This window comes from Pan paniscus, chromosome 3 (assembly GCF_029289425.2).
Source record: "Pan paniscus chromosome 3, NHGRI_mPanPan1-v2.0_pri, whole genome shotgun sequence".
Taxonomy (NCBI): Eukaryota; Metazoa; Chordata; class Mammalia; order Primates; family Hominidae; genus Pan; species Pan paniscus.
In genome coordinates, this window is record NC_073252.2 from 73,804,839 (window position 1) to 73,817,405 (window position 12,567).

At 37.5% G+C, this 12,567-nt stretch overlaps 1 protein-coding gene across 3 annotated transcripts in view; it reads right to left on the bottom strand.

Annotated features, from left to right (window-relative positions):
• Nucleotides 1–12,567, bottom strand: part of CEP135 (centrosomal protein 135) — an 84,454-nt gene that overhangs the window by 52,694 nt on the left and 19,193 nt on the right. For all 3 annotated transcript variants that reach the window (XR_010111976.1, XM_003806480.6, XM_055111530.2), the window contains 4 exons: nt 11,510–11,575; nt 9,222–9,360; nt 5,658–5,881; nt 363–515 (listed from right to left, as the gene is read on the bottom strand). Coding sequence is in view for 2 of the 3 variants with exons in the window: in XM_003806480.6 (XP_003806528.3) it covers nt 363–515; nt 5,658–5,881; nt 9,222–9,360; nt 11,510–11,575 (582 nt within the window). In the remaining variant the exon portion in view is untranslated. The remainder of the gene's footprint in view (nt 1–362; nt 516–5,657; nt 5,882–9,221; nt 9,361–11,509; nt 11,576–12,567) is intronic.

Below are 12,567 nucleotides of genomic sequence, written 5' to 3' on the forward strand. Positions count from 1 at the left end.
CCAATATATCCAAATAGTGGGTGCTACCCACTGTTTTGATAGACATTTCCCCACGTCTGAATTCCAAGCATAAATTTGGCTCAGAGTCAGGCTGAGACCTGCCTTCAGGTAGTTTTAGAAAAAGAAGACTATCTCTAACTGATCTGACACATAGGCTAGAAAAGGGAAAGAATAAATATGAAAAAATAAGAGAAATTTGTGCTTTAGAAACAGAATGATAGTAGAAACTACTACTGATAATTTTAATTATGAAGAAATATCACAGGTCCATATATTATAGTAATGTGAAAGATATATACAGGCTCCATTATAGTTAACTGGTTCTATACAATCTATTGGCTTAATTATAATACATTTCTTACTTCATTATATAAGACACTTAGTTTATCTCTTTCTGCTGTCAATAATTTAACATTGGACTGTATATCTTCCATATATTTTTCAAATCTTTCTAGCATACGCTGAAGTTCATCTCTTTCTCTTGTGATCTGATGAATTTCTGAATTGTAATCACCCTGAAACATAATTAAAAAACAAAATATAATCATCACCACATGGTTGTCACAAGGATACTGATGATGAGATTGACTGAAAGATGCTACCAGACAAAAAGAACACAAGTGCCTTTAACGTAATTAAGGAACACAGTTTTAAAAATCTATGATGAGAGCAGATGAGAGCACTGGCAGTACCAGGGCAAATTTCCTGGCCTTCAAGTTCCCAGAAGAGACTTAGCTGCCAATGATGTGACTTGATCAGATCCCATGAGATGTTTCAACTTTTATTCTCCCAAAGTTGTTCATACTCGTGGTACTTGAAGTATAATCCCCAGACCAGAAGCATTAGCAGTATCTAAAACCTTGTCAGACATGCAAATTTTGGAGTTTGAAGCCCAACCCAGACCTACTCAGTCAAGAAACTTCAGGGTAGGGCCAAGTAACTGTATTTTATCAAGCCCTCTAAGTGATTCTGATGCCTGGTAATTTTTTAGAGCCACTAGTTAGTTTATCTTCTCCAGAGAAGGGGCCAGCAGGGTACTTGTGTGCCTGCTCGCCCAGTAGAGGTAACTGTAACAGCCTAGCACATTTCTCAGTGTTTTCTATGATTGAATCTAAGATCAATACGCCAGGCATACCAACCCCCAACTGTCTCAGCTTCAGACCTACAGGAGGTCTTTTTATACAGTCAAATAAATGCAAATATTTCTACCAGGCAGTATATATTAAGAATATTCACTGAATAAGCAACTACTTCCAACATTTCTACAATTTAGTGCAATTTAAAAGATGCCTACAATTTAGTACAATTCAAAAGATTCACTGTCTTCATCACTATGGTAGAAAATAAAGATGAGAGCACTCTGATTCTCCCCATGCACATGTACATAAATTTGTATGCCTTTTTCCTATTAAAAAAAAGAAAAATAACAAATGTAGACTTGGGATCTATGGTATCTTAATGTTACAAGCACTAAATGCAGAAGTGCCAAGAAGGGATAATTTGATAATATGATACACTGAAAAGAGACCTGGCCTATACTATGTAACATCTGTTATGCCAATACCACATACAATGTAGATTTGGTAAATGATAGATATCTGTGAGGTACCTCTCACCTGCACTTGGAAATAATTAATCCCTTGGTTAAATAAGCAAAACCGAGGCATGATGGATGGGATTAGTTATCCGAACTCTTTAAAGGACAAGATGTTTTATAGTACAAAAGCAGATTAGTGTTTTGGGACTTAACCAATGTAACTATAAAAGAAGCTATGTAATCTAACCATATCTAAATTTAAAAAGTCTGGGCCAGGTGTGGTGGTTCATGTTTGTAATCCTAGCACTCTGGGAGGCCAAGGCAGGAGGACTGCTTGAGGCCAGGAATTCATGACCAGCCCGGGCAAAAGAGCAAGACCTGCCTCTGCAAAAAATTAAAAAATTAGCCAGGCATAGTGGTGCACACTTGTAGTCCTAGCTACTTGGGAGGCTGAGGGAAGAGGATTACTTCAGCCCAGGAGTTCAAGGTTACAGTGAGCTATGATCGCACTACTGCACTCCAGCCTGAGGGACAGAGTGAGACTTTCTCCCAAAGAAAAACAAAATAATCTTCCAGAAAGAGGCAGTCTGTACAGATTCTAGAAAAGGAGAGCTCAATAAACAAAGATTTGACAATCTATTTTTATTACTGTTTAGGTGTCAGCTTAAATGTCACTTTCTCCAAGGAATTCTTTCAGATTTTTCAATCTAATTTAGATCTCCTTCTATATACTCTTATAGTATTTTGAATATTTTCTGTACTTTTTTCATAAACACATTATAAATGAGGTTATAAGGTTCTGTACGACTAAAATTTAAGCTCCATGAGGGCCACAGTAGGAACCTGGTCTTTTTCATTACATCTTCAGTGTCTAGTATGGTACCCAGTAAAATATGAGTTTACCCAGTAAAACATGAGTTCCCTGAACATTTACTGACTGACTTCCCTAAGCAGAAACTCTACTCTTCTTTAAATATATCTGTTGTACATATTTGTTAGTGTTAATGTATAATTGTGAATAACGCCCTTTCACTACTCCACTGTCCCCTAAACACACACATGCACATGCACACACATGCGCAATGCTGAAGGCTGTAAGGGCAGGAACTGTCTTCATCTCTGTATTCTATGCCTCATTCAGAGCAGGCACTCAGTATTTATCTTCTGAACTGACCCTAGCTTTCTACCAGAACTGATGTGCTTTGAACCAGCAAATAATAAGGAAATAAACCATTCACCGGTAACTAGATGTTACGCTGGGTCCTTACACAAATTATTTCATGATCAAAGGGCACAGTTTCAGTTAGACTGGAGGAATGTTTTAATGAGCTATTGTGTTGCATGGTTACCAGTTAATAATAACTATTGTATACTTCAAAATTGCTAAAAGAATAGATTTTTAACATTCTCACCACAAAAAAATAAGTTGGTGAGGAAACAGACATGTTAATTGGTTTGACTGAATCTTTCTATAATGTATACATAGATCAAAACATCCAACTATACTCTATAAATATACATATTATTTGTCAATTAAAAATAAAACCGACAAATTAGCTCATTTAATCTTCACAAGAAGTTGTAGTCACTTTCCCCACTCTGCAAATGATGAAAACAGGGTTCCATGAAGTTAGGTAACTTCTCCAACATCATAAAGCCAGTTTGTGGAGTTGGAACTTGTGTTAGGCTCCAATTGCAAAGCACTTCTGCCTACACCATACTCAAAACTCACAGTGGGAACCAGGGTGAATACAAGGTGAGGAGGATAGTACCCACCCTACACAGGGAATAGAGAATTGATATTTAAAAATGTCAATTTTTTTCTGAGTTATTACAATCCCAACACTGTGCCTAACAGTCTGCCATAAAGCAGGGGTTGAAAACACAGCTAGTACCAAATCCAGCTGTAGAATGATCTTTGTGGTTTACCAACAAGTGTTCCTGAACATGTTTAAAACAGCTAATTCTAGGGCGGCCACCATGGCTCACGTCTGTAATCCCAGCACTTTGGGAGGCCAAGGCAGGCAGATCACTTGAGATCAGGTGTTTGAAACCAGCCTGGGCAACATGGAAAAACCCTATCTCTACAAAAAATACAAAAAACAACAAAAAAAAAAGCCAGGCATGGTAACACATGCCTATAGTCCCAGCTACTCAGTACGCTAAGATGTGAAAATGGCTTGAGCCCAGTAGGCAGATGTTGCTGTGAGACAAGATCATGCCACTGCACTCCAGCCTGGGTGACAGAGCCATATCCTGTCTCAATAAATAAAGTAAAATAAAATAGCTAATTTTAGGTGGGGAATGCACTTCCTAGTTCCCAGCACTCACAACTGTCTTATACCCCACCCATTTCATTCAGGTACTTACCTACTATCCTCTATCATGCCTGCACTTTATTATTGGGACTCTAAAATGCTCTGAACATCCTGGCTTTCTGAACTCCAGAAAATAAATTCTTTGTCTATGCCAGGTACCATTATAACTTCAAGAATGTAAATAAGTTGAAGGGGAGAAAAGTTTCACTTAATTTTACTAGTGCCTTACCAATATGTCTCACACATTTGTCTTTCAATTGTGAATCCAGCACAGAGCAAATGGATCAAATATTTTGGTTAAAAGCTCTGAGATATTTATCTCCTTAGTATTTGAAACTTAATTAAACTGATCAATCATTTTGTGGGAGATTCCTCTATACAATAAAAATGATCAATTCAGTCACTTATTTTTCCTGAGTCCTAAGTATATACGGAACTTAAAAAAAACTCAGCAACATAAATTATTAATAACCTGTACTGCATTTTCCCACCAATTCATTCTTTTTCTTTCTTTCTTTCTTTTTTTTTTTTTTTTTGTCACCCAGGCTGGAATGCAGTGACGAGATCATGGCTCACTGCAGCCTCGAACTCCTGGGCTCAAGCAATCCCCTTGCCTCAGCCTTCCTAGTAGGTGGTACAAGAGGTGCATGCCACTATGCTCAGCTAATTTTTTAATTTTTCTTTTGTAGAGATGGCATCTCACTGTGTTGACCAGACTGGTCTCGAACTCCTGGCCTCAAGTGATCCTCCCGCCTTGGCCTCCCAAAGTGCTGGAATTACAGGAGCCACACCACCTGGCCTTATTCTTATAATAGATAACATAGTATAGTGCTTACACTGACAACAGTAAATCAAAATTCAGCCATTAGCCTATGAGGTTAAAAAATGAAGTCTAATCAGAAGACAAAACTGTTTGACAATGGACACAAGATCTTCAGGAAAAACATGACAAAATTAGTAAATTTGGCCAAGTCTGAAATCAAATGTTTTGAGTTTTAATGAGTACTTTACACTCCCAGATTTCCCCTAATTTTACCTAGTGTGTAGATAAAGTAATGTCACATAAGCCTTCAAGACTCCTGAACTCCAAAGCTTAAAAGAAGAAAAATCTGAAGAACTCAAATGATAGTCATAAAACACTAAAAATAATTAAGACCTAAAATAGAGACACATGATTTTAATCTCTCATGAATCATGGTCAACTTTAAATAATACACACATTGGGAGATGCAATTAGAAAATAACATAGAGAGAACATCTTTGGATCATCAACTTACAAATATGGTTGTAGTGGACAAACAAAACAATCTCCCCTGCACTCACTTGCCATTTCTATCTATCTCCCATAGTACGGTTAATAGAGAAGATGCTTGGTCAGTAGAATGTGACACACCTTCCTAACTGGTCCAAGGCTGGAAATGACATGAAACCATGTTGCCTGCCATGCATACAAAGCCACTCTGCTATGAGAGAGAAAATGCAGCTGATACAGAAAGTAAATTCTAAAAAGAGAGGGAATGTCCAACAATATGAGTACTGGAAGGCCAGGTGCCACTGCACTTCTACAACTCAGTTATTCAACCTTTCCTTTAATTTCCAGTCATCTATATGTTATAGTTTGTTCTTAAGTAATTTTCCTAATTAATGTAGTGTTCCTATAGTGCAGGCCATAAAAGAAAACAAGAATCAAAATCAGGATTTTTCAAAGCAAGTACGAATAAAGTTACATTTAATATAATAATAAACCAGAAAAATTTATTCATAAAGATACTTTCTGGCCTACTCTTATAAAGGGACATTACCTTTTCTGGTGTTCTAAATATTGAACTTTTTTCACGTGCGCTATAACTTGTAGAGCAAGATCTTCGCTGTATTATATGTTGGAGTCTCTCTAGCTCTTTCTTATAATAATCTCGTTCTTCTTCTATACCTTTCAGAAATGTATCTAAACGAGAAGGTGACCTGTCTCGACGTTTTATTCCATGTTCTAGTCTCATCCTCTCAACCTCCAGAGTAAGTTGTCGTTCTGTAAATTAAAGTGGTTAACTCTTAAAATAATGTTGTATACGTAATGTTGATTAGTCAAGTAAATTATATTAATAACTTTTAGAATGAAAGCTACTAGAAATCATGAACTGTTCTACATAACACCTGTAGGTACCAAATCTATTGAAGAGGTAAATATTGAGAGGAAAGAAGGGAAAAAAAAGCAAAAATTAAAAGTTTAAATAAAGTCCAACAGGTCCAAGTCTCCCTGCTTTTGTCTTATCATAAGATGGGTACTATGCAGTACTACAAAATGAAGCAATAAATTACCACATAGTACTTTCCCGGGACCTGAAAATGCACTAAAAGAAAATGTATCTATAAACAATCATAACATGCACAAACTTAAAATTAAGTTTGAATTTAATACAGTATACACATATACAAAGAGAGCAAAATAACTCAAACATAATTATTAGCTTTTACCATAGAAATTGCCTCTTCATGAGTCAAAAGTAATCAAATACTGGCAATTTCATATAGTTGAACCTAATTTAATTTATGTTCATTACAACTCTGAGGCATGGAATGATTTTCCTGATGTATTCTGATTTATTCTCATCTCTTCTTTCATTCATTCAACAGATATGTATTAAGCATTTACTACATGCCCAGCACCAGCTAAGGATACAGTATAAAAAGCATAGCCAAGGCTGCACAACTATTCTAATTGTAGTAGGATAAAAGCTACAAAAGGACAGTGTGCAATGCAAACTAGAGGATGAACTGGCAAATTTGCCCCAAGAAGGATTGACCAGAGAGGTAAGAACAAAGTAGGAGAGTGGGAAAGAATGGGCAACTGGATTAAATGCAGTCAAATAAGCAAATGAATGAAAAGCAGCCACTGCATTTAGCATAACAGAGGTGAATGACTTTAACAAGAGCAGTTTTGTTGAAGAGATGGCAACAGAAGCCAACTGGAGTGGACTGAGGAGCTAAGGGGTAGTGGGTGATCAAGCAGAACAGCAAGTATGGCTGACCTTTCAAGACGCTGATGCTATGAAGAGAAGAAACGAGTGGCTGCATAGGAATGGGTCAAAGTTTTTGTATTGGAATGGGTGAGAGTAAGCATGTGAATGCCAATGGGAAAAAACAGTACAAAGATTAAAACTATGGAGAGGAGATCATTAATTTGTAAGGTTTTTAAAATTAGAGAAGTTAGGGCCCAGAGAATAAATGGAGCCACCGGCCCTTTATAAGAGGGGCATTCCTGCATTGAACAGGAAGGAACAAGATGCACACGTTTTTAATCTGAGGCCAGAAGACTGAGTGAATCCCTGTCATAGCTTTCCTTCTTTTAGGAAAACTGGAGGTAGGATCATCCACTCAGAATGAAGGTGGGAAATGGGACTCACGGGTTTATTGACAGTGCAAAACATTTTAAATATCCCCCGTGGAGAATGGAAGATCAAACGCTAAGAGAACAGTGTAAGATTTCCATACAGCGCTGAGCAGTCTGCTGAGGTTCAGGACCATCTAATTTACAGTGCTCTCAATGTGCCTGGTGCACACTCAAACAGCTGACCATGTATAAAAGTGTAGAAGGTAAACTGTTTGGCTCATCCATGGCTGGGTATCTGGCAGGGGGATGCACCCAAAACACAGGGAAACAAGAGAGTTTGAGACAGTTGAAAGATTACACTGAAATGATAGGCCACACATAGCTATCAAAAAGAAAAATAAACTTTTTTTTTTTTTTCAGACAGAGTTTCACTATTTTTGCCCAGGCTGGAGTACAATGGTGCGATCTCGGCTCACTGCAACCTCCGCCTCCGGGTTCAAGCGATTCTCCTGCCTCAGCCTCCTGAGTAGCTGGGATTACAGGCACCCACCACCACGCCCAGCTAGTTTTTGTTTTCTTAGTAGAGATGGGGTTTCTCCACGTGGGTCAGGCTGGTCTTGAACTCCCGACCTCAGGTGATCCGCCTGCCTCGGCCTCCCAAAGTGCTGGGATTACAGGCGTGAGCCACCGCACCCAGCCTGTTTTAAACTTTTATACATGGTTCTAAGCACTTCAACATATTAACTCATTTAATTATCACAACAACTTTTCAGGGTAGGTGTCATCATTAGCCCCATAGATAGGGAACTGAGGCACAGAGAGCTTAAGTAACATGCTCAAGTTACACGCTAATAAGTAGAGAGGAGTTCAAACAGATTATCCACATGGGCCTAGGATAGAGACTCTTCTTAATACAGTAACTGGCTTTCTTTCACTTCCTAAGACACACAGAGTTTGATGGTATCAAGCTTCTGCACGTGCCATTTCCTCTGCGTAGAAAACTAGACCCCAGATCTTCATATTGCTGGTGTATTCATTGAGCACTTCATTCAATCTCTAGCACATCCTCCCATTCTAATTTAATACCTCTTATCAACTAAAATTAACTTCTTAATTTATGTGCCATTAGTTTGTTTCCCTAGCAAGAAAAAAGGCTCTGCAAGAGCAGGGCCCTTATGTATTTTGTTTGCCACTATACACCCCAGCACTCAAAAACAGGGCCTGGCACACACCCACACAGGAGGTGATTCATAAACATCGGTCAAATTAATGAATGAATAAATTCTTTTTTTTTTTGGAGATGGAATCTCATTCTGTCACCCAGGCTGGAGTGCAGTGGCACGATTCAGGCTCACTGCAACCTCCACCTCCCAAGTTAAAACGATTCTCTTGCCTCAGCCTCCTGAGTAGCTGGGATTACAGTCGCGTGCCACCACGCCCAGTTAATTTTGTATTTTTAGTGGAGATGGGGTTTCACCATGTTAGCCAGGCTGATCTTGAACTCCCAACCTCAGATGATCCGCCTGTTTCAGCCTCCCAAAGTGCTAGGATTACAGGTGTGAGCCACCGCGCCCAGCCGAATGAATTCTTATATGTTCCTGATGCCAAGTCATTTAGAACTGGTACCTGTAGAAAGTTAGCCTATTTCAATTTGTGTGTGTGTTTATGTGTGTGTATTTTAAGATAATATAACTGCATTTCCTTGAAAAGATTCTGTACTTCAATTTTCCACTATCAAAATAGCCTTCCCTTTAGTCTTATTTAATTGTATTATTAGCCTGTCTCAAAGAAGGACACATTTCTATTGCAAAATATTCAAGCAGGGCTCCCTGTATAAACTAGCCAAAACATAAAAATTCTAAGGTCCTTGAGGGAGAGATTTCTACTGTATCTACAGTAACTACTATGGTTTCTGACTAATGGTAAGCACTCAACAAATATTTATTGAATGAATGAATGAATGAATGAATACTAAGAAAAACAATACATCAAGAGGAAATCACAATCATTTTTTAGCTATCAAAATTTGACATCTTACCTGTAACTGCAAAACTTTCAACTTTTTTGCTAAGTCTTTGCTTTTCTTGTTCAAGCTGATGAACAACAGTTTCTAGGTCTGATTTTACAAGGAGTTCATCACTCAGTCTCTCCTTTTCTTTCTGGCATAAGTTCAATTCCTGCAAATTTTAATACTATAATTAAGATTTCTAACAACTTTATAAAACATTATCGCACTTAAGATAGATTTTTATAAGCACATTTATATAACAGCAATTTACATACACGTGTGTGTACATATACTTAATTAGTCAAATATAAGGTTTCAATTAAACTTAATTATCATTTGTGGCTGAAAACACAAATATCAACAATGCTTCTTTGAGGGTGGGAGAATTATTTTCTTCTAGTTAGTTTAGCATATTGTCTTATTTTTTTCTAAATGAATATATACTTATATGATTAAAAAATTTAAAGCTTTTTCATGTTTAAGAGAGCAGTAGTAAGATAAATTCTTCTAAGATCACCACACACAGTGTATCTATAACTATACTGGTTATTCTCTCAGCCTCATATGCACAACAAGGATAATAAGACCAGGACACTAAGGATTCACTGGCGAGGATGAATCTATGGTTATGAAGTACTTTCCATGGTATCCAACATGTCCACCACGGTAAGTACTTAAAAAATGTTAGCTATCAATATTATCATTCTTATCTTAAAAATACATAGAATCTTGCATTACTAGAAAAAATAAGAAAGGTAAGAAAGTAACTACGGCAACATCTTACTGTAAGCCAACACTACTAAAACTTGGTCACAGTTCTGAGACAAGTATTATGAATCACATCCAACATTTAGTGCACATACAACTAGCAGTGAACAAACAGCAAAAATCCCTTGCTCTCATGCTTCCTTTTTAATTGACTTATGCCACCAGGACACTGCAGCTAGACTGTATAAAAAGTATACATAATGAAAGAACTTGGAAATTAGTATTTACCTTTATTTCCAATCTTAGAGAAAACTCTTCCAATTCAACAGGTTATTTTTTTAAAATCCTCAATCATTTGGGTGACTACCCGGTTTCTACCTTATAAGCAAGACACTCTTTCTGCTAGTTGCAGACTATAGGACTATATGCTTTTTCTGTAGGCTACATTTAGGCTTCTGTTGGGATGATTACTTCCTTTGTTATTTGAAGACTACCAGAACAAGAAATGTGACTAGGAAAATGGTTTGTATTACCAAACAAAGCTATTGAAAGAGGACTGGGCTGGGCACAGTGGCTCATGCCTGTAGTCCTAGCACTTTAGGAGGCCGGGGCGGGAGAATCACTTGAGTCCAGGAGTTTGAGACCATCCTGGGCAACATAGTAAGACCTCATTTCTACTAAAAAAAAAAAAAAAAAACTAGGCACGGTGGCACATGCCTGCAGTCTTAACCACACAGAAGGCTGAGGTGGGAAGATCACTTGAGCACCAGGGGTTTGAGGCTGCAGGGAGCTATGATCATGCCATCACACTCCAGTCTAGGTGACAAGGCAAGCCCCTGTCTCCAAAAAATAAATAAATAAATAAATAAATAAATAAATAAATAAATAAATAAATAAAAGAGGATGGAGTGCCTTTTGTAATACTCAACAAATATTTCAAGTTAATCAACAAATATTTCAAGTAATTAACTCCTGGTTTTAATATTAGTCAACTAACAAATCATAAAGTAGTTAAAAGAATGTAAAATTTCTAGCAGCTACCTACTATACATAAATAAACTTGCATGTCCATGCAGTGGAATATTACTCAGCCATAAGAAGGAATGAAGTACTCATAAATGCTACCACATGCATGAACCTTGTAAATATTATGCTTACTAAAAGAATCCAGACACAAAATATATGGTTCCTTTTATATGGAATGGCCAGAATAGATAAATCTACAGAAACAGAAAGTAGATTAGTGGTTGTCAGGAGCTGAGCAATAAAACAAAGCATACAAATTTTCTTTTCTTTTTTTTTTTTTTTTTAAAGATGGAGTTTCGCTCTTGTTGCCCAGGCTGGAGTGCAATGGTGTGACCTCGGCTCACTGCAACCTCTGCCTCCCAGGTTCAAGCAATTCTCCTGCCTCAGCCTCCCAAGTAGCTGGGATTACAGGCATGCGCCACCACTCCCAGCTAATTTTTGTATTTTTAGTAGAGACGGGGTTTCACCATGTTGATCAGGCTGGATGGTCTCGAACTCCTGACCTCAGGTGATCCACCCACCTCAGCCTCCCATAAAAATTTTCTTACTGAAAATGCTGGCAATTCAACATGACATCAACTTACCAGCTGAAGTTTTGCCATTGTTTCTTCAAGATCCCGCATTTCAGAGAGCTTTCTTTTAATCTCTTTCTAGGAATAAAAAGCCTATTAGGTATATACTTAAAAGTCTAAGAATACTTAAGTCATATGCAAATAGATCAAGTAATTTTGCAATTACTTCACGTTCCCTCTTACCAGTGAGATCTGAGGCTTTATCCCTATCAATTTCAACGAAGAGGCAAAATTGAGGCTTCTCTTTAATCTTTTGGTATCCCAAATGTTTACAGGAGCCTACTTGTAACATCTGAAGAAGGCCACTTGAGCACCTTGTAGGATCTTCCTCGGGCCTTAAATTTTGGGGTAATTCTATGGCACTGTCATTTCCTGATTTTCCTATCCTATTTGCTTTCTCCATACCTGCTTTTACCAACCTGGATCCTCTCTATACTGCAACTGAGAGAACAGAATGCCAAGATCAAAATATTATGACCCAATAGGAACATTTTGTTGAGCCAACTTGTCATTTCTCAGCATTTGCAATGGGACATGGGAAGCTGTGTTTAGCATGCTGTGTGCACAAGGATAGAAGATGCAAAAGGTGGTGGAAAAAGAGAGGGATGAGATATAGGAGTGTTGTAATGAAACTAAAACCACAAAAACAGAATTAAAACTGTACTCATTATATCCTTTTTCAAGATTGTGTTGGTGGTCTGGGGTCCTTGGAGATTCCATATGCATATTAGAAGTTTCTTCTATTTTTGCAAAAAAAAAAAAAAAAAAAAAAACACCACTGGGATTTTGATAGGGAATGCGCTGAATTTGAGTTGTATGGACACTTTAACAATATTGGGTCTTCCAATCCACGGACACGGAATGTCTTTCCATTTATTTGTGTCTTCTTTAACTTCTTTAGCAATGCTGTATAGTTTTTCAAGTGTACGGGTTTTTCATCTCATTGGTTAAGTTTATTTCTAAGTATTTTATTCCTTTTGATGCTATTGCAGATGGGATTACTTTCTTAATTTCCTTTTTGGATAATTTATTCTTAGTGTATAGAAAAACATCTGATTTTTGTGTGCTGA